The 27,920-nt window shown below is 41.9% G+C and overlaps 1 protein-coding gene across 3 annotated transcripts in view; it reads left to right on the top strand.

Annotated features, from left to right (window-relative positions):
* The window catches only part of ADARB2 (adenosine deaminase RNA specific B2 (inactive)), a 310,817-nt gene that overhangs the window by 271,790 nt on the left and 11,107 nt on the right, over nucleotides 1-27,920 (top strand). For all 3 annotated transcript variants that reach the window (XM_084507932.1, XM_084507931.1, XM_084507933.1), the window contains 2 exons: nucleotides 1,213-1,364; nucleotides 17,218-17,386. In XM_084507932.1, coding sequence (XP_084364058.1) covers nucleotides 1,213-1,364; nucleotides 17,218-17,386 — 321 coding nt within the window. The remainder of the gene's footprint in view (nucleotides 1-1,212; nucleotides 1,365-17,217; nucleotides 17,387-27,920) is intronic.

Genomic DNA, 27,920 nt, shown 5'->3' with positions numbered 1-27,920 from the left:
CAGAGGCAGCTTGGATGAAATCCAAGGACTTGCTCTGAGGCTGGGTAAAAAGCACCCCTGTTTGCTCTAACGGGAGGCAGAGAGACCAGCAGAAATTGCATCGGTTAATGGTCTGTCCTAGGGTGAATTAAATGGGTAGGACTCTGGCTTTATTAGGAGCCTCTTAGGGAAACCATCACCTGCAAACGCAGTTCCGCTCAGAGACATTCCTACAAAAAGACCCTCGAGTTTTTGAGGGAAGGACCAGGGCATCCAAGGGAAAGAAGTCTTTCATTAGAATTTCACTGATCACATTTTCACCTTCAAAGTGATAATCGTTGCCCAAATGTACATATCACAGGCAGCTGTCTGTCAGAGAAATCACCCATGTCTTCACAAATGTAAATCATCTGAGAAACCACACCACAGCATAGCCCTAATGTGAGCTATTGATGCAAACTGCAGGACGGGGAGGGTTTGGCCTCCCGGGCAGCTGTTGCTAATGGAATACGAGCGCTGTGTCCCCATCTAGCTGCTGAACCACTTCGCAGATAAAAGCTTCATCTTAATAAGTATCTTTTTCATCTCAGCTGAGAAAAGCCTGCAGAAGTCCTCTCTGCACTTTTCAGGACATCTTCTGATTTCCAGAAACACCACGGGACCAAGGAGATGCTGCTGGCTTAGATGGGGTGCTCATGGGTGGCTCTGGTTGAACGGGGAGGAAAAGCAGTGCCAGGAGAGTGGGAGGCTTGGCAGGGGTCAGAAACTCTAGGTGCTTTGTTAGAGACCTTTTCCAACAGAGCATAGAAACACACATCTCAGTTATGGTCATGTTAACAGGATTTAAACATGTGGCTCGACACACTGATAAGCAGATCTGATTTGCCTAAGAAAACTTCACCTTTCTTTATGTGCCAGAACCTCTTTAAAATCAGTGTGTTTATGTATCCGTGCTTGTGAGGAAGAGAGCTACCCTTCAAAAATCCACGTGCTTTGTCATTAGAATATATCCCAGGTAAGCAAGCCAAAAGCATGTTGACAGTTTTGACCCCCTTCAAACATTTATTCACTTGGAGAAGCTTATTGCTTTTCTCTTCTTGTCACCAGGCAAAATATATGATGCCAGGTGCTAATAAAAACAAACAAACAGAGGGAGAAAAGCACAGAGAGAGAGCAGAAATGTTTCTGATTTGGCGTGTAACAAATGACCTGGAACCTCTTTTGTGATCATAGCAAACGGCGAGAAGACTGGGAGCGATCAATCTTTGTGCGATTAAAAGAGGGAGGCTACAGGCTGCAGGAGAACATCCTGTTCCATCTGTACGTGAGCACTTCGCCCTGCGGGGATGCACGCCTCAACTCCCCCTATGAAATCACAACCGACTGTAAGAAAAAAATTCTCTCTCATTTTTCCCCTTTGTGTGTTTTTTGTTTGTTTGTTTGTTTGTTTGTTTTAAGACCAAACCTTCTTTCTTTGTTTGCTTGCAGAAAATGTGTTTAAGTCGACAGCAGGGCTGTGTGGCATGTGTGTGGCTGTGGGACTGGTGCTCCATCCTGCGTGTTGGGAAGGAAGGTGTAGGGGGAAAATCAGAGCTGGGCAGAACTGGAACTGCTCTGCTTACCTGAGGCTCCGTGGCTCTGCTGGGCAATACCCCAAAGCCTTCACTTTATGCTGGAAAATGCAACCCCAGTGTTAAAAAAAATGCTTTGGGAAGGGTCCTCACAATCAAACAGATTCTTGGCCATGGACTGGACTAGAGGATCAGGTATCCAGCCAGGGCTGCATGCATTTTTATCAAGGCTTAGGCAGTATGGATGGTCTGAGGGGCTGAGTTTATGCCAGACCTGAGCTGTCCAACCTGCAGTGGTTGGAGCCTGAGGTAGATCATTATATGAGATAAGGCACCTGCACTGCTGGTCGAAGGTTGGGTTCACTCCAAATGCCACCTGCTCTTGTCGCAAACATTGTCAAGACCCTTCTGGGAAGAATCCTTCACAGACCATCATGCCTGGGTCAGACCAACTACACGGTCATTGCATGGCAGAGGAACTAGATGGAGACCAGCGGGCCAGCCTTGGAGTCCCTGGATCCATACCTATGATATTTAAACAGGCACATGACATTACAGGGAGTTGTCCTCTAGAAGTGATCCCACAACTGAGGTAAACAAATCAGACCTTGAGTTAGTGTGGATGCCACCAAGAGACCTGCAGAGCTTGTTGGCCACGAAGGGACAACCCATCTTTTCCACACGTCCCAGTGATCTCATGATGTCAGCCCCCCACAGACGTGCACATCCCTGTCATTGCCCCACCAGCGAGGAGGCATGTCCCTGCTGCAAACCCACGGCACCACCTTTGCCTCTGTCTGGCCTCAGGGCCTGGTCCCACCAAGGGATGGTGGACTCAAGAGATCTGTGTCTTGCTGTCACACGTGTCTGTCATTCCATGATCTAGTGCATGCTGCACAAGGTGCACGCTTACTGCTGCCGCTAGGCACTGTTTCCAATACTTGCATTTTACAGTGGCATAATGCTCATAGTACTCATTGCTAAATGTACATATAATGAGAAACAGTCCTTGCCCTGACTACCTTGAATGTGAAGCAGGCAAGACAGAAGAACGGATGGAGGGGAAAGCGTAGACACAGGAATGTAAAATTAATCATCCAAGATCACACAATGGCCTAACTTCCTCACAGGCAAATTCATCAGATGGTGGTTTCATTCCCGGTTCTTATTTGTATGAGTTATTTATTAACGATTAAGTATTATTCTCCCCAGACTGGAATCTTTTTGTCATGTGTGAAACAGCAGCTTGCTGGGGCGAGAAAAGAGAATGCACCTATTCAGAAAGAAAATACTCTTCCTTTCCAGACATGATTTCTACATTCTGTCAGTAGGGCATATAAAATAAAGAAAAGCAAGGAAATTTTTAGAAGGCAAGCAGCAAATAGACAAATTTGTGGTGAGGTAGGAAAATGAGGATACACAGGCATCACCTTATAAATAAAACTAAAAACAAGTACCTATGAATATCAAAAATGAGAAACAATTTTGGCCTCACACTTTCTGTGCATATTAAAAGACATCAGAAAAGATGTATTTTTGGTTAAATGCCCTCAAGTTTTCCAGGAGACAGGCTTCCTGGGGCTCTCTATTCTCAACACCAGAATTGGAAACACCAAAATTAGTTATTATTTTTAAAATGTGGTTCATTCTTGAGAACAATTGTGGACTATCTGGGACTGGATGCAGCTCTCGCATGCACAAGGAAGCAGGTGCTTCAGGCCCTGCTTGGCTCATGGACTGCTTCAACAAACACATAAATCTGCCAACTAATGAGGGAATGCTTCTTTAGATAACAACATACAGAAAGCTACATTAGAGATACATTTTCATACAACACCTGGCATTCACAGGGCCACAAAAATACTTTTCATGATGGTTTTTATACCAATTGTTGTCCTGATGCAAAAGCTGAGGCACAAAGGGCTGTGTGGCTTACCAAAGGTTATGGAGTGATTCAATAACAGGACTTGAAGGGGCACCACATCTGGTTTGCATTTCACTGCTATAAGCAGCTCCCTCTACCTTTGTCCCATGCTCTTAAGAGAATTTAGCTTTGTATAAAAAGCAATGTTGCCAAAAGCTGTCCTTCAGTGAGATAAGCATTTCCTTTTAGCTCACATTATCCCAGAGACATCTGGAAAGATAAGTATTTTATAATGTTTATCGTTCAGATCTTCTCTCTCTCTCCCTCTCTCCCTCTCTTTTTTAACTACAGAAATAACCTTTCTTTCATCCAGTAATGACAAGGAACTCCAGATGAATGCTGTTTCATTTCTTAAACAACAAAGAGGCTTCTCCTAGAGCTAGCACAAGCCATCAAACGTTACTGATTATTCTCTAAAGATGCATTAACATTTAAAAACAGTGTCTCGCCATGTGGTTTCTGTTTTTGCAAAGGAGTATGATAAGCCTTTATCAATATAGGGAGTGAGTAAAATCCACTTCTCAAATCTCCTTCCAAAAATTTCCTATTATCCACCGTGTCTTCCCAGCACCCTCAGGGAGGCCTCACATTTTCTTCTTATGAGCTTTGTTCTGGTAAGGGAGGAGATAAGCTAGCATGCACTTGAAACCCAGTTTATTTCTTGCTGGATAGTGCTGGGTACCAAGTCAATGGCATGTGTAAAAATCTGACCTTACCATGGTTCCTGGGAATGGCTGCAATGCAGAGCAGGAGAGGTCAGGGAGTCCACACCCATGCTAGCTTCACTCAGAAAAGTAAGAGATTAGGGCCAAAGAGAGCAAATTGTGCATTGATTTGCAATGATGCCCTTCATTGGTCTGAGGGGATCCGACTTGTTTGTTGATGTATCCCAAGCCAGCTCTAACAAAGAGGCAAAGAGCCAGCTGGTACAGGGCTGCTGTGAGCATGGAGTGAAGTTTTCTAACTCTTTTTGCTGTCTCTAGGTCACACAGCTGGAAGAGTTTCTGAGGGGATTCAAGGAAATTTGAAGCTTTGGAAGAGGCTGGTAAAATCCAAGAAAGTAGGGGATGAGGGTCAAAGAAGTGAACAGGAGGAGAGACCAGCCAGGTTCAGTGGTGTCGCAGGAATGAGAGGCTGGGAAATACCAGAGGGTTTTCAGGCTGTTGTGAGAGTTTATATGGATTTGTCCTGGCTCCTTCTTCTCAGCCACTCTCCATCCAAAGACTCTCTTCCCTTCCTCATTTTCCACCCACAAGGTTGTAGCCCAACTATATCATGAAACAGCAAGTTCCCAATGCCCTCACCACTCTCTCTAATTGCTCCTTCACACACATCTGCCCTGCTTTAGTTTGGTGCTGGAGGCCAGCTCATCTCCTTCTCCAGTACTCTTTTCTTCTGTGTACATCTGAGCAAGGTATGCCTGTATTTCTGCCTTCTGCCAGCAGTATCCCAGCACAAAGTTAACATTGATTTCCTGGAGGTTTCATGGAGACTGGCATTTCCCATTACAGCACACATACTCCATCTCCTGAGCTGGAGCTGCAGCCGTGGGGACAGCTAGCCCTACAGTAACTGTTGCATATTTTACACCTTTTCCTGAATCTAGGGCAAGCCATAGAACAATCAAGCCCTTGATTTGCTGAAGTACCTTTCTAGCTAATTTAGGGCTTCTTGACTCGCTGGCTTCTTTTTTATTATTATTTAAGAACCTCTTGAAAAGCAAAATGAATTGCTTAAAAATTGAGCTAATAAATCCTCCACTTCTCCACTAGTCCTTCCCTGGCAGGATTTTACCTCTTTGTCCATCTTTCTCCTAAAGATACACTCTCTTTTTTTTTCACTACATGGACTGTGAAAGAGATGAACAGAATCTGCCCCAGGGCTTGTCTCCATTCTTGTCCCCTGGGCTGCTTTTCTATCTCTTGCTAACATGCTGTATTGCCTTGTACCATTGACTCCTTGATAGCCCAGCTCCCGTTTTATCCCACACTCCCTTTAGGTCTGAAACACACCATTGCATCTGCTCCACATGGGGTCTTCCTCCTGCTTGTCTATTAACCTACAGCTGTGCTGAAGCTCTCATGCACACACATTCAGCAGCGCTCTCATCTAAACAGGATCCACTTGCGACCACGTGAGCTGGATCATTGCCTTAGTAGGTGATGTGGTGGGGAGAAGATGTGCACTGGAGTTTTCCCAGAAGCTGGAGAGCTGAGGAGTACCCTGTAAGACAAGTTTGCCGTCTCTAATTCGAGCATGCTTTCCCTGTACAAACCTGTGCTTTCCCTGCTTGCGGCTCTGGCTGCTGCATTTTACGTCCCATGCTCAGACGAGATGGCCTCTGTTAACCCCCAGAGATGGTGTTGCCTTGAAGGGGTGCTCTGCTCACACCAGAGAATCAGCCCTGTGTTCAGATGGGGCTGACCCAGATTGCAGCAGCATAAGATACCCAAACCAGATTATCTGAAAGTCCTGTCCTGGGCAAAGTATCTGAAGAGGGCCAGGTTCAAATAGAAGCTAAGGAACCTGTCCATCTGCAAGAGAGGAACACAAATGATCTGCAGCTGTCAGGAGACTCTCAGCCCCAGACCTCTCTGCAGGGGGACATCCTGCTTCACCATGGTCCTCACCACAGGCCGCAGGGGACTTCTGCTCTGGCACCTGGAGCACCTCTCCCCCTCCTTCTACACTGACCTTGGTGCCGTTCCTCACTCCCTTCACTCTCCCAGCTGCTGTGTGGCGCAGCGTTTTTTCCCTGTCTTAAATATGCTCTCACAGAGGCGCAAAACAACATCACTTATTGGCTCAGCTCTGGAAGACAATGGGGCCCTTCCCAAACATGGGACAGCTTCTAGATCTTTCTCACAGAAACCACCCCTATGGCCCCCTGCTACCAAAACCTTGCCACGTAAACCCACTACAGAAGTGCAAGGGGAGAAATCTCCGCCTTCCTTCTGCCAATCCCATGCTTTGTTTAAATGGAAAAAAATCTGTTCTTGTGAGTAGACACTGAGGAAGAAAAGGCATTGCAAGAAGAACCATCTAAATAACTCAGTGACCTGAAAAGAAATCAAATATCTGTAGCTATCACAGGTTCTAACAGATTGATACATGCCCTTGTTAGGAAAATCAGGGGTAGCTATCTGTCATCACTGGGGCCTGGACACTATTTATTTCCATTGTACAAGTTCTCCCAGGTATCATTTTGTTCCATTGTGACTGCTGGCCTGCTGCAGCTTGGGAATCCACTGTGGAAATTCGTAGTTATTCAGTGCGTGAAGCAGCTTCCTCCTAGGTTGTAAAGTCGATTTTACGCTGATGAATGACCCGTCTGTGGCACTGGGATGAAGGTGCATTATTTTCCTATTTTTCATGTGACTGAGCAGAATAATACCTTGGGGGACCTCAGGAAAAAAAAATTATCATAGAGAACCATGCCCAGAAGTAACATGAATGAAAAAAAAAATACACACAGCACTGTAGGCTGTAACACTGAACACTGCCTCAAGAGAAATAATCCCAGCACTGGATGAATTTTTGTAGTCAGCCCAGATTGCTTTGTCATTTACAGGATACTGCAGGAATGGCAGACACAGCATGAGGCTGTTGAATTGTTTCAGGGACTTGCGATCTGTTTATTAAAGAAGTTGAGGTGAAATTTTCCTTTTGTTTCATTAGGGCTAGACTGGGATGGTCCAAACTGTTTGGGTTTGGGGGATGAGCATAGCATCTTTGCCAGCCTCAAGTCCTATTGAAGCAATGGCCCCTTTCTGCATGTACCACCATCATAGCCTCAATTTGCCAAAGTAAATACAGAGGAAACACAAAGACTTTCTACAGGTAGCTAGAAGCTGGCTTGCCAAGGAACTTATGTCCCTGCTCAGATCCAGTAGCAACTCATCAGCTTCCAATACAATTGCCCTTTTCTCTAACACAGTCCTCCCACAGTGATGAAATGCTGTTTCAGTGTGGCTGCTTTTGCTGAAATTAACTCTGTATGGAAACCATGGCCACAGCCCCATCACTTCTGGATAGTGCTCTCCTGCACATGCATGACATTCATGGTGTGGAGGTGGTGCTGCTTGTAGCCAGCTCAAGGATTTCTCCCCAACATCCAGCATAAGTCTGTGCATGGGGAAACTTCTTCTGGAAGAGGTGGGAAAAGGGATTTGAGGAGAAGGAAGTGTGGTGGAGAGGGAGCAGTGGGACCTTGGACAGGAGGGCCATGGTGAGGATGGGAAGCCTGAGGGGGTTGGTAACGGTCAGATTCAGTGGCTGGTGGGTAACAGACAGCAACATAAGGCCTGCAAGGAGTGGGGAGGGCTCTACAGAGCTTTGGGATGAGCAGAGCTTTTCTTCCTCTTCCAACACCCTACACGAGGCCTGCAGGCAGTGCTCTGACTCACCTGCAGTGCTGCAAGAAGCTCTTCCTCCCCCAGCATCTGACTGCTGAAAATCCCATCGGTTTTGGTAATCCATAGGATGTCTGTTGTCCTAAACAGCCTGCCGTACTGGTTGGTTTGCCAATGCCTAAATTCATCTCTAATCCCTAAACCTAGCAGAGAAACAAGTAATCCCCTGGTTTAGAAAGGCTGAGGTCAGGGTGAGGTGAGGCTGCAAAAGCACAGGTGGGTCTGGTGTTGGTGTTATCATGCCCAGAATGGGCCTTTGAAGGAGGTTTTGCTACACAGGAAGAAGATTTTGGTACCAATTACTCATCTTTTCAAAGTTTGCTGTTGCTTTATATTTTATTATTAATCTCTGTCAGGCCGGGTAGTTAGGCATCTTAGTGGTATTTTGCTAAAGCTGACAGGAGAATAACAACTACATGGGCAACTTTCAGGTCTTAAAGTACTGACTGGCTGGAGATGAATCAAAACCTTCTGGGCAAATTTTTGAAATAAAGTAACTGTGTGAAAATGGGATCTCATCCCATATTTTTCATGTCTCCTTGCTATCAGCATACTAGCTAGAGGTAGGAAAAAAAAAAAAAAAAAAAAAAAAAAAAACTTCACTTTCTTCCATGCCTAGTTCAGGGTGGGTTTCTCATCCAAGAGCACTTAGGCTCAAAGAGAAACTTGAAGCTGTATCTCCCAAGTCCTACATCAAATCTCCAGTAAAATGACAGTCTAGCAGGTCTCCTCTTTTCAGTTTCTGTTATAAAACTTTGTCAAAACCAATACATTATGAGAAAATTCTTTGACTTTGACAATGCATTAAAAATATCCCAATTCACTCTCCTTGTAATATGCTTGGCTGCTTTGGCTTATTTGGGTTCTGTTGTTTCAGGGGGAGTTTTAAAGTAGAAAATAAGATTTTGTAGACGGATATGTCTGTGTAGTGTGTGTCTATCTTGGAAAAGAGAAAGAAGAGTCTGGAAACTATGGAGAGCTCAAAGCCAGCATTGGGCACAGCATTGAAAAGCTTTCATGTAAAGCAAAATGTGTTTGTTAGGACTCAGGAAAACAGGTTTCCACAGCTATAATCAGATCCTAATTTTAACAGAATGCTTGAATCACCAAAGAGAATTGCACCATATTTATTGATTTTTCTTTGTTGTTGGGTTTTGCTGCTGGGTAAAACATTGCATTCGGACACAGTGTTCAGATATGATAGAAAGGCTAACTTATTCAGCAAAAGGTCATGGCTGAGAGGCTTTCAGAATAGCAGTAGAACTTTTCACCCAGACAAGCTGCTTATCCCAGAATTTGTCCATGATTTCCAAGGTTCTCTGAGATCTTCTGCAGAATGGCCCAACAGACCACATGTTCCAGGACACTGCTGCTCCAGTTTCACCCCCAACATCCAACAGCCCACTGGAGATCAGAGACTGAGATACACATCTAAATGTGGCATGTATTTTGGGTAGAAAAGATCAAACCATAACTGGAAAAAAAAATCCCTGTGGTAAAAACTGCACCCATTCAGATTCTAATTTGGTCCAATTTACTCTTCCACTGAGAAGGAGCCACAGGTAAAGCTCATGAGCTGAGTTTTATAAAGGTTGTCAGGCACCTCCAGGTCCAGCTGAGATCTCTGTGGGGCTTTTCAAACTCCTTGGACTATTGGGGAGTTTCTTGGAGTCTTCTGAAGAAAGAAATTTGGAGACAGCTATGTAAGCGTGACAAACACAGCTTAATCTTAACTATGACACTGCTGCTACTTCTCTAGCTAGCCTTGAACTCACTTTACTCTGGCTATTTCTATTTCCATACCCGTAAAATGGCAATAAAAGGTATCCAGCTGTCACAACTTTGAGGAAGGGTAATTAATGCAGAGATTAGGTATTAAAGAGGAAAGCACTATATATTTTAAAGACTGTTATATTCAGAATATTCATTATTCAGGATAATTTAGCAATTACAATTTATAGATTTTTAAGACCAATGGGGACCATCTTCTTATGATCTAGCCTAAATTTGTCCACCCAGAGACCATAGGACTCAGTGATTTTCATCTGCAGATCCAGAAGCTGAAGCTGAGCTGAGTACGTCTAGTGATGCAGCAGGAACCACAGCCTCTCTAGGCTCATACCAGCCTCACAGGGGCTGAAGCTGATCTTAAAGCAGAAATATTATTGACAGATTTCTGTTCCTTCCATCTCCTGGGCTTCATTTTCTATTTTCATATTTTGCTGGCTTCTTTCTTAACTTTTTTTTTTCCAAATCACTCTTGAAGATTCCAATTTCCAAACAACAACAAAAACCCCAAACTCACATGAATAACAACATGTTTCTTTGATAAAGAAAAGAGGGTTATGATGAATAGTACATTGCCTCTGTTTGTGTAAACTTTTTGATTAAAACATGGCAGGGAAGAAAATTGTCACCAAATGGGCAATTCCAGGAATGTTGACAATTTTTCACAGAAAGCACATTTAAAAGATAAAGCCCAGCTTTAAGAGAAAAGCTTTTTCCATTTTCTTTGAAAACAGGCAGAAGATGCATAGCTGATTACATAGGTGACGCATTGGTCCCTGCTGGTGGTCTCCAGCTGATGGCACACCACCAAGTCTCTTGCTGTCCCCATGCATCTCCCACTGCTGCCCTGGCTTTGCTCAGCTGATAACCTAGGCACCAGCAGTCCATGCTACCAGAGAACATCTGATCATTGCTGGAGTCCAACTGGTTTCCCTCTGTGGCTGGAGATGAGGCTAATGAAAGGCAGAAGTTTTCTCCATCATGGAGTTTCACAGTGCTGACACAACCTTTTGCCAGGTCTCCAAACTTTTCTCTTCAGGGGCCTCTATACTTCCAAAGCAATGGCACTGCACATCTAATTTTAGATGAGAGGAGCAATTAGTAATTAAAAATAATAATCCTGAAGTGTTTGAGTTTTACTTTCCTTGATTGCCACATGCACAGAATCTTAATTCCACTGACGGATCCTGTGCTTTTGTCTTTAACATACTAATGCATTTCTCCTCCAGAGCAGGCTGGAGTCTCCAGCCTGGATTTGTGGGTGGCGTGAAGGATCTCCCTGACCCAGGACTGTTCATTCCTCCTTGCCTGTAACAGTTATTTATAGCTCTCAGAGAAAACTGGGCATGATTTTGTTGTCAACAAATTGTTTTAAAGAGAATTTTCATTAGTTACTCATATTTTGATCCCAGGGGTTCCTCAAAGACTTTATGGAGAACTTGTTTGCAAGGTACACACTTTGATGTATTTCTGTGGTTTGTTGGTTGTTTTTTTTGTTGTTGTTGTTGTTGTTTGTTTGTTGTTTGTTTTGTTTTTGCTGTTTGTTTGTTTGTTTTTTGGTTTGGTTTGGTTTGTTTTTTTGTTTTGTTATTTTTTTGTCCCAAAGGGTTAAAGCTTGATGAGAGACCAGGGCTCACTTAGAAGTTAGTCCAATATCAAAATGGGTTTCTTGTGTTAGAGCACAGTTTCCTATGCTAGCAGTTAGTTTCATAAAGGTAGCCAACACCTCCCCCTAGGATGAGCATGCAATGCATTTCATATTGTTCTGCAAATATAATAAAAAGTCTTTATAAAAGTTCTGTGTCACCTGAAGAGGTGAAATTTTGCCCTTCATTGATCATATGTGGAGGCATTTGCCTCCATGTGGCATTTGCAGTGCCACATATTGATGCAGAATGAATGGGCGGATTCCCTTCGCTTTCTTATCTGTACGTTATCTGTACATCACTTGAAACTACTGATAGATGAGAAATTATGGAAGAAGTAGAAAGATTCATAAATGTTATTTGAGGATTAATGATGAGAAGAAAGAATACCATCGTAAAGTTAGCAACTTCCATCAGACCATGGGCTACCTGACTGCTGTCCAAAGCCAGGATTTCAGCAAGGAAAGATGCACAGTGGAGGGAAAGGGTAAAGAAGTTCAAATTCAACTTTTAATTCCAGTTCTATAGATCACAGGTGTTCTTGGATAAAGTACGTGTTCGGTACTTAGATGTGTATATCTGGCTTAATGACATGGTCCAAACCCCAGATGTGAACTGAACTCTGGCACGACATTGTAGGCACTGCACGGCTCTAGCAGTGAGCAGAAGAGCTTCCTGGATATGTAACAGGCCTCCTGGCCTGCATTTAAAAAACGTCTGGACTTTGAGGGATTCACCTCCATGTACATTTGACTAGTGTAAGCCAGGTGCACATTCCCAGGTGAAGGACACATCGCTTCACTTGCCACAGAGGGAGCTCCACAGACCCTCAGATGAGACCTTTGCCTCTACCTACCTGGCTCTGGGTGCGATGAATCCCACCATCAGTAGCCACAATTCAACTTAGCCCTTTGTGAGAAGCCCTGTTCTTTTTTCCTAAACTCAGCCTCCTTTCAAAATATCCCTAAAGTTTCTTGCTTCCAAAAGCTGGGCCACTGCACCTTAGCCTTGCTCTCTGCTGGTTGCCAAAGCACAACATGGCAGAGATTTATCTGGCCAGCCACTTACCAGCAAAGCAGACATGTCCAAGGCTCTCAGAATGCTGCGATGCTCACTACAACACTTCCAGAAACTGCAATGTTGTACATTTATCCAGCATCTGCTTGAGGAATGTGCATCTCTAATAACCATCAAAGTACAAAGGTAGTCAGATGTTAACACCTCTCTTTCCACCCCTTTGTTTCAAACCACTTTAAGGAAGCTTTATAAACTATGCTGATGAATGGAAGGTCCAGCACTGAGAAAAAAAAAATGCAAGATATGCTGCTTTATTTCTTCCTTCATGAGGAGAAAACGGCCTCCACTGAAGCAGGGAAATAGAAAATGAACCTCGGAGGCAGTCAAGCAAAATTTCAGACAGAGCCTTACTCGTGTGATTCTGTTTAATCACCGTCCATTTCCTCTTCACTCTTCAACTAAATAATAAATATGGAGTGGCTTTTTTCATTACCATTTAAGCCAGAACTGGTCCTGGAGAAAATGTGAAAATAAGGGTCGAGCCTTGAAATCAGTGGATTTCAAGATGCTATTTTGAATACAAGCCACCTGTGTAAATTTATAATCCAATAATTAATAATCCAGCACCTTTTTATCTTAGAAACTCTCAGGAGTAATTTCCACATCTGAGCACAGCACACATCATAAATCCACTCTAAATGATTTTTAAATTTGTCCTTTCCAATTCCGGTTTGAATTGACATTTTGTTCTGGTTGAAGTGGCATCCTCAGACGCCTTCTCCCCTGCAATTAGCTGAGATTAAGCAGTTGGAGGAGCAGCACAGCAAAGATCAGAAATGCTCGTAGTCACTGACGCTTTGATCATACTGAACAGCAGAACAGCAGTAGGCTGTAGTTTGTGACTTTGTTACATAAATAAATATATTTCTGAGGCTGCTTTAAAATGATCCATAGCAGACTGTGCCAGCAAGCAGACTGCATTTCTTACTGCCAGCAAGCAGCTCATGTGCTGGAGTCTGTCTGCAGCTTCAGTGCAAAACACGAGACATCTTTTTCTTTCCTCAATATTTGTATCTCCCTGCACTATTTAATGACATTAAAAAGGATCTAGGTGTGTTGCAAATGTGGATCTGGATTTATTTAATTGTTGCCAATCTGAAAGTATTCAGAAGTCTGGGTTATTAGTATTTTCTGTATGTGCTACGGCTCTTTTTGGGGCATATGCGCCAGCTATCCCAGTAATGAGAGCAGCCTGAGACAGGCAGCACAGCAGAGGGTTTTAGTCACACCCTATTCATTGAATTTAATAGCAGTTGAGCAGCTAAAACCCCTTATCGGTGCTGTGGAAGTGCATCCCAGGGTGAGTGTACGCTGGCCTCAGCAGCCTGAATCCTATCAGCTAATGCTGCCTGCTTGGCTGCACCCTGGGCAGGGCACGCAGTGCGGGGAGCGAAGTTTGATACATGGGCTGAGTTAGTGTGAGCATTTGGAAAGTGAGGTGATCTGTGTAGTCACACACACTTCTTAACGCTTTAAAAAAACTTTAGTTTCAGTTCCTGGTACTTGAAGGCCAGCTCTGAGATGCTACAAGAACAACCAGACCTAGAGTACTTTGGTCTTTGTACATCCAGACAAATAAAAATTAGATAAGTAACTCCCTCAAAACTCACAGAAATGTTTAAGATCCTCTGCATTCAACTTGTTGGCCTCTGCTTTAAATTCCTCAAATGCTCAGCAGCTGTTTGCAGGGCTGCTGATATTTTTATCCCTGAACTGGCTCTCTCCCTCTCTCTGTCACCATGCTGGGGGATGCCTTGCCACTCCCTAGATAAAGTAATATATATATATGTAGTGAAATCAAAATTACGTACCCAATGGGATGCTCATCTTGTCATGTGGTCAATAAAATTCGCTAGCAGTTGCATGGCCCCTTGCACGTATGCAAAGCATATGGAGAACTAGTTGAAACAGAGTGGTCAGGGAGACCAGTCTTTGTACAGGAGAGGTTCAGAGCAGGAGCTGAAAAAATAAGAAAAAAATAGAGAGAGGTCAAAAATGTGAGAGAGACCCAGCTAGAGAAAATATTCTTAAAAAAAAAAAAAAAAAAAAAAAAAAAAAAAAAAAACAAGATGGGGAAAGAAACACTAACAAATCATTTTTTCCTAGGGGATTTCCTGCAGGTGGACTCCTGTGGTAGATCTTTATTGAAAGAGTAACATCTGGCTTTCATAAATAGCTTTTGAGCAGTACCTTTAAATGAATTTGCAGAACAAGGAAGCATCATTATCTTCATTTTACCTGCGGGAAAGCTTAGGAAAAGAGAACCAATTTACTTAAAGTAAAACTTTCTTCCAGACGAAACAGCTATAGCCTCTTGAGTCACTCTTCACTGCTCCCCTGGCAGAGGTCTGGCTCTGCCATACCTCCAGATCTCAGTGTGATCAGACTGAGGCAAAGTGGCTTTGCTGTACATTTCTTCTGTTGCACAGCTAGACACATTTGTTAGGCAGAAGTGATCACTTTCTCCTTTTGTTGTCCAAATTTCATGCTTCCTTCCCCATCCCTCTGTTGTTTAATAATAAAATACGCTGCTCATCACTGCTCAGAAGCATTTAAAAAAGTTGCCTGCAGAGACACCAGAAGAATATGGACTGGTTCCCAGACAGCTAATCCCATGCACATAACATCCTCTGAACAACGCTGCAGGAGGGAGCCCCGGCAGGAGAGATGTACCTGTGGGCAGAGCACACAGCCATGGGGATGGTTTCCCTCCAGAGCTGGCACAACCCAATTTGAGGGCAGAGGGATCTGAGACATCTCCAAGAGGCTGGGATTTTTTTTTATTTTTTTGACCAAAGTTTGACAGTACCCACCATGTCTCCCACCAGGGACACAGCAGTTAGTGGGGATGGCAGTGCAACAACCACTTTCCCCCAAATCGGCTCCCATAGCAGCAGTTTGCAGCATTTGCAAACTTTTCAGGTATGATGAAACCTGGTTTTGGGTGGGAATCAGTTTTGGCTCTGGCCGCTTAATCCAGTCAATACCTGGTCCAGCCAGCTGCCCACACGTACATCCCCACATTGAATTTTAAAAAATGGAAGGGATCCAAAAGGAATGATCTGCAGGGGCTCAGCCACCACGTCTGCTGGCAGGTCACAGCTGACTCTGCTGTTCTACATGTGTTTGCTGCTTCTGCTAATCCCAGTGGGCTGAAGTGATTTATTTTCCCATTCTGTTTTTGTAAGCCATCCATTGGCAGCAGCCAAAGTCAATCAATTGCTTCAACCAGAGCTCGCAGTGCAGGCAGCAGTCCTACAAGGCAAAGATGAGAAGTGGCAGGAGGGAGAGAGCGGGTGGCTGGGGAGCATCCACACACCCAGCCGCTCATGGCCAGAGGTTTGAGCAGTCAACCTGTGACATCCCGGTGTTACTCAGTGTGAAGAAAGAGGCCAGGCAACCCCATAGCACACTAAGGGCTGAGGAGCATCGCCTTCACCAGCAGAAACCTCCTGGTCCAGCTAAGGAGCTGGCCATGGAAAAATAAACGAGAGACCTGCAAATATGGTCAAAACCCTCATGTCTGTGGAATTAGTATTCCTTTCCTGGAAAGCAAAGGCCACCTTGTACCATCTCTGCTTCTTTTCCTTTGAGCTAAAATATAAAAGGTCTGTTGCACAGAAAAGGTATTCTTCAGGTGTCCTCCAACAAAACCCTCTGAGGTAAGACAGTGAGCAGACCCAGAGGATTTCCTTGCTCCTACAATGCTGTTCTTTTACTACCAAAATACTCAGGAACAAGGAAGCATGATAAGACAGTAAGAGTAATTTCAATAATGACCTTTTATAAAAAGTAAAAAATTATGGCAAAGTACTTCAGAAATGTCACTATATTTTTCACTCACTGTATATCTGTGAGGCAAGCTCACCGAGGCACAGGATACGTGTATTAGCTGTGTGCCCTTCACCACCCCAAGAGCAGTCACCTTGTCCTCAAATGTGTGATATCGCTGAAGTGACGGATGGCAATGTCAGAGACCAGTATGGCACAAGACAGCAGCGTACCTCCCTTGTGTAGGGGGACTACAGAGGGAATTTAAGCAAACAGCTCAATCTTATAAGATTGAAAGAAAAAGAAAAGAGAAAAAAATATCATGTTGCTTCTTTAAAAAAGAAAATCATCTCTGTTCTTTTCAAATATGGAAGAGAACGTCAATGTGACCTCAATTTATGTGATGTCAACATACATGTATATGAAGGGCCTGGAACACAAGTCATATGAGGAGCAGCTGAGGGACCTGGGTTTGTTTAGTCTGGAGGGTGTTCAGGGGAGACCTTATTGCTCTCTACAACTACCTGAAAGGAAGGTGTGGGGAGATGGGGCTCAGCATTTTCTCACAGGTAACTAGTAGACAGATAACTAGTGATATGGCCTCAAGTTGTGCCAGGGGAGGTTTAGGTTAGAGATTAGGAGACATTTCTTCTCAGAAAGAGCAGTCAGGCACTGGAACAAGTTTCCCAGGGAGGTGGTGGAGTCACCATCCCTGGGGGTGTTCAAGGAAAGGTTGCACGTGGTGTTTAGGGACATGGTTTAGTGGTGACATTGGCAGTAGGTAGGTAGTTGGACCAGATGATCTCAGAGGTCTCTTCCAACCTTAATGATTCTGTGAATCTATGATGTAAAACTTTTGATTTATTTGAAAAATAAATCATGCTTTTCTCCACTGTACTCCTTTCTTCAGCTATAGCCTCACCTAATTTTGCACCCAACTTCAAGGCCTTCCACAGGCAAATGCAAGCCATGGTGTCACCACAGCCTGTTTCTTTCAAAAGGCATCTGAAAAAATTAACTATTGCCATTCTTGTCTTCATTTTGTGCAGTGAACAGCAGCAAGCACATAGTGAGAAAATACCGAGGGCACCTCCGAACAAAGATCGAGTCTGGAGAAGGAACCATACCCGTCCGGTGCCACAACACGGCGCAGACATGGGACGGCGTGCTGCTGGGAGAGCAGCTCATCACCATGTCCTGCACAGACAAAATCGCCAGGTACCGTACCACCAGATGCATGTGCATCACGAATCTCTTTGCATGTGGAAATGAAGTTTGATGCCACAAAAAAACGATGGCTACTGGTGGGGGAATAACTCACAGGTGCTGACAAAGCCTGCAGAAACAAAGACTGCCTTTGTATGCAAAGATAGACCCTATAAATAGGATGGAATGTAAATAGGACGTTTTCCCAAATTCTCCATGGGTCGTTAGTTGCTCTTTACAGTGTGACAAAAATATAAACCCTCTTTTCAGCATTTTCTGCCAGTAGAATTTCAGTGTGCAAATAAAATACGTCTTATTGCTCTTATTGGATCATTTACTGCAAAACTTGCAAACCAACCATCATGCAGATAAGCTTACCTCATCTGCACCAATAAAGTGCCCTAAATACTGTTAAGAATATTGCTAATAGTTTGAATGTCATTGCAGAGCTCTCTTGTCACAGCCACCTCCGTGGCTTTCCACTCTGTCTTGTAAATATGACATATCTTTATGGAGAATAATTGCCATTTACAAATATTTCGTAATTACTCCATGGTGGCACATAAGATGTCATCATACTTGCCTTTCTCTATTTAGAACATTAAGTGATAACAAATGATGGTTATCACAAACTGAAAACAAAGCATGTGCAGTTGGATGCATACTTATACAATCAGTATATACCTCTACATGCATGTATACTTATGCTCATAATTATATATATAATGTGTATAGATGCAGCTCTCCATGTAAAATACACTGCATTATAACTATAAAAATGTAAATGTTACGATCAAATTCTCTGCTGGAATATCGTTCCTAAGAACTCAGCTAAATTACAGCAGTTGAGAATCTGGCCCAATCATTAAAAGCCAATATAAGCAAAATCTTTTTAAAAAGTATAAAGCTTTTGTTTAATGTAAATGTATAAATTATTCACTTAGCTTTAACCAGATGACCTACTAAAGTTCAATTGGTCTGTAGGCTTAGCAAAGCCTGGCGTTTTGGCAAAAAAATGTACGACTGAACCAGCAAATGTAAATACTAACAGGCTCAAAAGACAGAACACAAAATCCACACTCTGCTAAGCGTAATCATCACAAATGTTGTGCTTGCATGACAGATAAAGAGCATCTTCTGCTATAATATTTTCATTTATTCATAAAGAGATAAAAGAAAACCCAAACTGTTTTCAGTGGATCTCCCACACTGTTTTAGATGCAGCTGGGTTTTCCAAATTCAGACTCAAAAAAAAAAAAAAAAGATAAAAGAAAAAATTCAAGTTTGAGAATTGAAATATTGCACTCTCCGTGGTTTTGAATGTCATTAGCCAGTGAATTAAATATCAGCTTTGCAAACGGTGTTGATGTGGATGCTGACTGTAATACACACTTGCAGAAGCTAGTTTTTCTCCAAGCACATCTGCTAAGCACGTTCAATGAATCCTTTCCTTGTTGCCACATGTCTAAGCAGCATTAATGTCTGTGAGGAAAAAAGAATCTACCAGGATTTTTCCAGGATTACAAAACTCCAGGATTAAAAAACAGCCTCCAAACTACACATCTTTGTGTCATAACTTCTGTTGGGCTCACAAGTTCTAATTTGGGAATCACTGTGGTATTGAAAGCAAAGCACCAATACAGGAAATGTTCACAAAAACATGTCTATCATGATAGAAAATAAGCAGTCCCTGCAGGGCAAGCTGCTGGTGAGTATGTTGTCAGTGATTTTTGGCTGCTAGAAATGTTATATAGGGCTTAGCAAAGACTGGTGAGAAAAGGCTTGGATATGACATATTCAATAAACTTGATCCCAAATTTCAGTTTACCATATTAAATACGATCTATGATCAACCTTTGTCCTTCTTATCCTCCTCACCCATACAGAGAAGAAGTCAAAGATTTCACCTCACCTATGTGTCATCACATATAGAGTATTTTTTTGCCTTTATCTCTGGACGTAGAAAGTACAGACAGGAGTGGAGTTTGGTGAACAATGATATTGGTGTGCGAGGGCCCTTTCCCCCCCTCTCTGCCCCAGTGGAGAAATCAGAAAGTGGTTTCCATGCCATTCTTCAGATTTCAAATATTTGCTCTAACACAACAAGAGTTGACTCGTCAAATGTCTGCAGGATGCAGGAATCTAGTTTCACATCATCTGGACTTGTCTAGCAATGAGAAAAATAAAAATCTCCAGAGCTGAAATTCATGTTTGTATAACCAAGATTTGACAAAAATCTGACTTGTATACTTTGGATTTTATTGCTTGTAAAAGCCCCTCAGGAACACTGGGCTATTAGAGAACGTTTCCTCTTGAGAACCTAACCAGCTGCTAAAATATACATCATTTTGCATTATTTGCAAAGGACATTGCTATCAGAATATCAAAGATCCAAGAATAGAGTTACCCAGAAAAGTGAATAACATTCTATAAATCTTATATCTAACAATTTATGTTCTTCCTGCTCAGAGGATAGCCACAAGCAGGGAGTGATTTAATCAGATTTATTTGTTATTCAAAGGCATTTAGCAATTTTTATTACTATCACCACAAATTTGAGAGAATTTGATGCTTGGTATGCATTATTCGGGTTCTGTGGCTGTGTTGAGATTGCAGGATAAACAGCCTGGTATCATACCTATTCCCTTACTGAATTAAAGCACAAACACTTCTAGCATGAATACTCATGTTATTTGGCTCAGGCAGGGAATTACGAGGTGAAATTCTGCAACTGCATTATAGAGGAGGTCAGACTAGATCTTGGTGGTTCCTTCTGGCTTTAAAATCCTATGCATTTATATGTGCAAATTTAAGGTTTGGGCGCCATGAATCCCCAGATAACCCACCCTGAGAGAGTGTTAGCTTTTACACTCAGAACTTTTGTGAGTCTCACAGTGCAGCTAAAGTCAGTTCAGCCTTTTTGTGCCACAGATTTTAGGATTAAACCATGTTCTTTAGACCCAAAATTCATTAGTTACACTAACACCTAGGATTTTGACTTTCATTTCTCTCTGTAATGTACACCGTGAAAAAGAGCAATATCATGAGCTAAATAATTCTGAAAAAGATCAACTGTTTGGGGAAAAATGTGAGTAATTCAACATTTTCTTGATCAGAAGTTATTATTAGCCTTTATATCAACAAAGATATCCTAGGTCAACATCACAGCCCTAAAAAAGCTTAGTTTTTTCTTTTTTCATGGAATCACGCCCATTCGTACAATGGACTAGATTAAAATTCTGTTGCTCTCGCTCTCTCACACCAAGGCTGGACATGGAATCAGCTCATACCTTTGCTTATTAGAAGGTCAATGCCAAGTTAATGCTGCTGCTGGTGGAAGCCTCTACATTTGCTGTCCAGATGTTTGAAGGAAAACGTACAAGCACACACACTAAAGGACACACAATTAGATAAACAAAGAATATGTCTAGAGTTCAGCTGCTCTTCAAAGATTCAAGTGCAGTGATCAACATTTTGTAAAGTCCAGCACTAAATTCTCACCTTGGACCCTCATAAATATCCAGAATAGCAAGGTCTGAAAGGCACTCAGGATCCCACCAGCCATGGGGGCAAGCTTTTCAGCATTCCCTTGGTGCCCTGGGGCTTGGGGACAGAGGCTGTCTGTGTCCCTTTCAGTGACACGAAGCTACATGAAGAGAGCCCAGAGCCTCCATGCTCCCCTGCACAACTCTTCTGGCTTCCCAAAACACATCAAGCATATATATGCACTCCAGATCTGCAGGTAATAATTTGCTCAAACAAATACATTCATATATAAAATAAGAAGTCCCAAATGTCTCTACTTCTTTTTCTTAAAGTAGGAAAAATATAGTGGGGAAAAAAATATTAAAGAATGGTATATTTCTTTTACTGAAGTCCATCATCCTTTAGTTAGACTTATAGAGGAAAGACAGTATCTGCCAGAGTCCAGAAACTTCTTTTCCATAAGCTTTGTCTTCTGGCTCATGGAAACTCTGTCTGAGCTTCAGGCCAAGCTCCTTCCACCATGACTCAAGCCCTAGTCCCACCATGCCCCTGGTTTGCCAACGCGTACTGTCTGTCCTTCCTCCTGTATGGTCTCTTGCTCTGCACTCTGAGCTCATCAAACTTATACATCAGCACCTGTCTCCCTTCATCTTCCATGCAGAGAAAGTAGAGAAATTATTTCTCCCATCACCAGCCAATCCGTAATAGCGGGGCATTCCCCCCTGAATAGCTGCACAGAAAGTTTTAATGATGACCATTGCCTGTGGTTTGGCAGAGAAGAGCAATAGCACTGGGAGTGCAAGGAGGAGGCCACCATGACACAGCAGCCTCATAGCATAAAACAGTGTTTCCAGGTCATTTATCATCACTGTAGAAATGTGTGCAGATTATTTAGAGGATCTAAATACGAGCATTCAATGCTAAGGTTTACATAAAAATCGGTTCTTATCTGTGTGTCCCTTTGGAGGCTGAGTTGTGTAGTGAACTGCTCTTCCCCAAGACCCTCTTCCTTGATACATCTCAACAAATGGATTGGAGATCTTAAACTCTGACCTAGCTGATGCATTTACTTTGGAGAGGTGCCAGTTTTCTGTGCATCCAATGTGCATCTAATAGTGTATGAATGTACCAATAAATGCACGAGACAAGGCACTTGTCCTCTTCCAGAAGGTGGCCTCTGCCAACTGCCAATCTGCAGCTGCCCTTGCAGGATGCAGGCCTGAAGAAAGTGTTTACACAGGATTTGGGGGAAACAGTCCTCACAAACATTGTCTTTATACAGCAAATAAAAGCCAGAATTCGGCGTGTATCTTGTAAGCTCTGGCCTTGAAATTGTTTTCTTACTACAGCTTCTTAAAAGGTCACCTTTAAAAGACTGTGTATTTTCTTGCTACCAGGTTAATGGTCATCAACTTCCTTGTACTTCACAGAAACAGCGGCATTAAGCCTGGAGGTTAAATAAGACCTAGAACATCTAAATTATACCTCACCTATAAAATGTCACAAACAGTAACAAAGGACCTTCAAACTTGGCATTACAGCCCCGACAGTCTGTTCCTGTCCCATGGCTAAGGTTCGTAGCTTATGTGGGCCCACAAGCTAGAGGGATCTTTTGAGAATATCTTTAAAGTGTTGCAAGGTAATGTGGTCTTAAAGCACTGTTTCAGGATTTAGCAGTGGGAATTTGAAAGCACTTTACAAGATGATTTGGGCACATTAAACTATATTTAAATATAGCATATAAAAATGCAAGACTAAAAGTCAGTGTTAGAAACTGGCATTCTTAGATCTATTTTAGCATTAGCCCGTCGACCGGAGCCATTGTTAACAGAAGGCTGAGCCTGACAAGGTAACTGTTAAGAAAAGCTACTTCAAAGGCTGCATATTAATGTAAATGAAAATCAATTAGCACAGCGAGATCTTCAATTAGAGATGATTTGTGCACATGATTTGTAATTCTCCCTCTTAACCCCTTTCTGTGTGACTGAGATTTCAATTTCAATCTTTCACCACGAGGTATATTCCAGAAAACATATATAAACCACCCACTGTTAAAATACAGATCAAAAACTAATGCACTAGTTCCAGTTTCCAAACCAATAATAGCTAAATGGTCATATAAATAGGAACACCACAGGTGTTCTGCTGAGCACAGGCCACCATGAATAACAATTTATATTGTGTGAAGCATAGCTGGAAATATCGGTAATAGAAACTGTGGTACAGGAGGTTAACAACACGCCAAGTGGGTAAGACTTAAAGCTCTTAATAACAACACAAATAGTGTGTGTTTTATTAAAAGCCTTAACAAAATAAGCTTTGAAATTCATCAGCAGTGCATTTTAACAGACGAGGTTTCCAAAGGTCCCGAGGAGACACTTCAGCCTCAGCTTCAACGGCAGGTGGACAGTGCTCCCCAAAACGCTGTGAAGCATCGACGCCAATTTCTCCATATCTCTGTTTTGAAGCCATTTGATGGTAGGCAGGCACCAAAGTTTCTCTTTGAGTGATGCCACGTGCAAACCAAGGCTGCAAATAACTTGGGGGTGGCTTGGGGATATATTTCCCTGAATGCCTCACGGGTGGTATTGGTTGGCGAAGAGCGCAGGAGGCGGCAGGGGCTCGGTGGGGCCAGGAGAGCACGGCGTCTCATTAAAGAAAGACTGCCTTGGTCTGGGATGCCTCCCAGCTCGCTGCTGGCATTTCCATGATTGACAAACAGGCAAAAATATATTGATTTAAGGATTATCTATATTGAAAACCAGACGCTGGATTTTGTCTTTGTAAACAGTGCAGTAATATCTGCTGTTTGAACAAAAGGAAGGGTATTCTTTCCTTCCATTTAAGCACTGAAAGCTCCCACATTTAGGTGAAAAGGGGAGACATTTGTTTTTGTTGATCCTGCTTGCTGAAGATTTTGTTGTGCTTTTTTTTTTTTTTTTTTTAATGATCTGTGACTAAGGGAGCAGTGGGTTGATTTTCTCTTTAGTGTAAGGGTTATTAAGGAGCACACAGCATATAAGTTATTAGAGAGATGCCTGGCCTTGAAAACAGCCCTTAAAATCTTGCACAATTAGGAAAATTCAGAATGATCCAGCATATTTCTTCATAGTGAGAAAAGTCACTTTGATATATTGAGGACCCAAAATGTAACACTGCATTGCTCTGAATAATAATTTTATTTTGAAAAGCTGCATTTGAAGTGAGCACTTTGTTACAGATGGGAACACAGCTACTTTCATACACCTAAATTAGGCTATAGAGAAATTGCTCCTTCAGAAATGAACACCCATATTGATAGCTTCACTGTTGCTCAGAGAACTTTCCTTATCAACCACCTTAAAAAAAAAAAAAAAAAAAAAAAAAAAATTTTTTAGGCTCTCAGTTATCAAAGGACCAAGTTTTGTTGTTACAATTCAGTGCAGTATCCATGTTTGTTGGTCAAGGGATGAACACCACACAGAACAGGAGACCTTCTCCCCAGTACTCCAATATTTGTCAGTTAAGTCTATTCCTTTTGCAAACTGCTGAACTGGCAGCCTGTTAAGGCAGATCTGTTTATCCCCAAAACAGAAACAGAATGAGTAAGTCAACATTTCCCCCAACAGTAACATCCTTTTCCTGTGCTCTGAAGGACAGGAGCAGCAGTGCAAGGGTCTCATTTTGCTTGGTCATCTGAGCACAGGGCACCTCTTTTCCTAGGGCTTGTGCTGGCATGGTGGGACTTGTGTTCAGGGCTGCTTTCCAGAATGAAGTAACCAGCCAAACACTGAACCTGGGCCAGACTTGCAAGCAAAGCTCCTTTTTTTTTTTCTTTCTTTTTTTTTTTCTTTTTTTTCTTTTTTTTCTTTTTTTCTTTTTTTCTTTTTTTCTTTTTTTTTTCTTTTTTTTTTAATTCCTCTTTCTTGCATGGTTGCAGCCAAACTAAGGTCATGCCAAACCAGAAAGCCACCAGCAGTACATCACTTGCCCTCGGTAGCAGTGCCAGTGCCACCCTCATACTGTTTCCCCCCTGCCATGATGGTGGACACCAGCCTTGGTGTTGCTTGAGGAGATTCAGCAAGACATCCAAGCTGCTGAATCTTGTCTTGTCGATATTGGCACCTTTTCTGCTTTTTTTTTTTCCCTTTCTACCATAGGATGCTCTCTGATTCTAGGACAGCGTGGTTTTTACACCACCTTCTCCCCATCGGGCGTGACTTGCTCTCATGCCCTGTATGTCCCCTGTTTTCTTTGGTCTTACCCCTCCACCCAATCTGTTTTGTAGCCACTTATACCTACCACTGCTGATATAGGAGTTTTGTGCCCCCACCTGCTCCACCAAACCTGCCTGGGTCTTCCTTTGGGACGGGAATAATGCCACAGACTTCAGCTAATCGTGCTGCCTTTCATCCTTGATTTCCCAGTGTGTATAAAAATGGGGCTTTACCTCCCTTAAGCATTGTGAGAATTAATTAATGTTTATGAAATGCTTTTGACACATAGGGGCTGACCTGATCGTGCTTATACTATGATTTACAATAATGTAATTCCATTGACATCCGAATCCCTTTATATGCTAGGGTGAACATGTTCGGAATTAGGCAGAGAAATATCTCTAAAGAAAAGGCAGGTTCCTTGCAAAGAATTTGAATGAAATAATCACTATTACCTTGTAATTTATGATCTGAACACAATTTCCTATTTTGGTAAATAAAGCTCAGATGATTTCTTGTGATGTGCATATCATTAAAATTCCAATATTGTTGAACATATGTTGTTTTTCTGTTTAGCTGTTTTTATTCTCTCCTTCAATCAAACATACTTTTTTTTTTTTTTTTAAGGAAATGTCAAATGTTAAAAACAATACCAAAATCTCACAAGCTTCCAACCGGACAAAGATATCACTGTCTAATTTTTTTACTGTCCTCAGAAGCTCATTTGAGGCATAGTGCTGTTATCTGAACTCAACTCAATTTCTTAAGCTCGCATTATTAATTTTGCATCATGGTAAGACATTTATTCAAAGAGGCAGCTAGTTCTTTCCTTTAAAAGTGATGTTATTTGCAGGAATGACCACACTTTTTTTTTTTGAAATGAAGTTATGCAAATCTGATCAACTAAAGTAAATGTTTCATAAAACCAATGACTGTTTAAATTGTGGGACTAAATTGTTTGTATATAAATATTACCTTTTATATTCCATTTGAGTTTTATGTAGATGAACACATTACTTTAATGACCTGCATTTACAGAGGGAGACAGGGAGAGTCTGACTCTGAAATCCTCGGCAGCCAGATGGCTGCCTTTTCTTGCATGAGATTAAAAGATGTTTCTCATTCACAGCCCTGCTTCGGAGGCAAATTAATATAGCCAGCTAAATTGCTTGTGTTTTTGGAATAAAATTTAAAGAGAACTTTTTAAAGCAATTGGTGTCACAGGTTCCTAGAGCAGATTGCTCTCCAGGTACAGCATGCTGGTTTTAAACATTCAGTAATTAATGGAAAGTATTCCGTGTTAATTGACTGCTTCAGGAAAGGGAAATATAATGACTCCTTATTAATCATGAAAAGAGACATACAGCACTGAGGCACTGCAATAATTGCACTAACGGTTGAGAAATGTTAATTAATGAAAAGAACAATGATGTAAGAAATTAGCTACATAATGCTTGCTGCTGATGGAGATTGTGCTTTAAACACATTATTTAGCATGGCAGCCACTGGTTGTTGCCTTAAATAGCAGGCACCTCTTACCCTCTACTTCAGTCAGCCACGGCATTCCAAATGTTGCCGGTGTTTTGGTTTTTAATGAGCCAAAATACACTCTGCAAAACTACATTTTCTGAGGAGTTTTCAGTTTGAACTCCTGAACTCAAAACTATTCAAACAGATTGACAGCATTCAGCTTACATAAAAATATTGTAAGAGAGCATGTTAGTGTTTGTGTGGTAGGGAACAACTCGTTAGATGGGCTGAGCTGAGCAGGTTTGCTACAGAAGATAACTGCATCACACAACATCTCGTCCTCTTTTTTTTTTTTCCAATTTTTAACCAGTCACCTGTCCCCTGAAGAACTCACAACCCATTCATATATGTGCCTAGCATGATGGAAAAATGTGTAGGAAATTAAAATAAATGATAGTTCTGGCAACTAATCCAGTAAGGAGCTCAGTCATAAAGAGACTGAAGAGCCCAAGGTTTTCACCATAATTTTCTTGCACCTTTGAGATATCAGCAATGTGAGACAGGTTCATCACTGGGAACATTTTAGTATCGGTTACAAATAAATTGCCTATAAGTGCTTATCAGGAACAGGCACTTAGATATGTCTCTTAGATATGTCTTCATATCTGCATGTCCATTTGTGCAAGTAAGTGCCACCCTATGAGGTTCTCAAAAAATATTCACAAGACCTTTGTGATAATTTTGGCATCCTAAGTCACATGGCATCTTGGCTGTATGAATAGGGATGGTAGTAATGTAGGACAAAGGGTAAGTAAAGGAAGAATAACAAAAGCACTCATTATAGCTCTACCCTTGCAATTGAAAAAGGATACATGCAGAAAAGAAAAAGAAAGAAAGAAAGAGAGAAAGAAAGAAAGAGAGAAAGAAAGAAAGAGAGAAAGAAAGAGAGAAAGAAAGAAAGAGAGAAAGAAAGAGAGAAAGAAAGAAAGAGAGAAAGAAAGAAAGAAAGAAGAAAGAAAGAAAGAAAGAAAGAAAGAAAGAAAGAAAGAAAGAAAGAAAGAAAGAAAGAAAGAAAGAAAGAAAGAAAGAAAGAAAGAGAAAGAAAGAAAGAAAGAAAGAAAGAAAGAAAGAAAGAAAGAAAGAAAGAAAGAAAGAAAGAAAGAAAGAGAAAGAAAGAAAGAAAGAAAGAAAGAAAGAAAGAAAGAAAGAAAGAAAGAAAGAAAGAAAGAAAGAAAGAAAGAAAGAAAGAAAGAGGCTAAAAATGTGCAAAATTAACTTCAGTCAAACAAAAATGCCTATATAAAGAACAGTTCTTAACAGGAAGCCTCTGCAATAACAGAAGATAGAAATACATCCCTTGAATCAGTGGCATGACAGTAATCTAAAAACATTGT

Source organism: Aythya ferina, assembly GCF_964211825.1.
Source record: "Aythya ferina genome assembly, chromosome: 2".
In the NCBI taxonomy this organism is placed as follows: domain Eukaryota; kingdom Metazoa; phylum Chordata; class Aves; order Anseriformes; family Anatidae; genus Aythya; species Aythya ferina.
The sequence above is the reverse complement of the archived record's forward strand: the minus strand, read 5'-3'. Positions and strand labels throughout refer to the sequence as shown.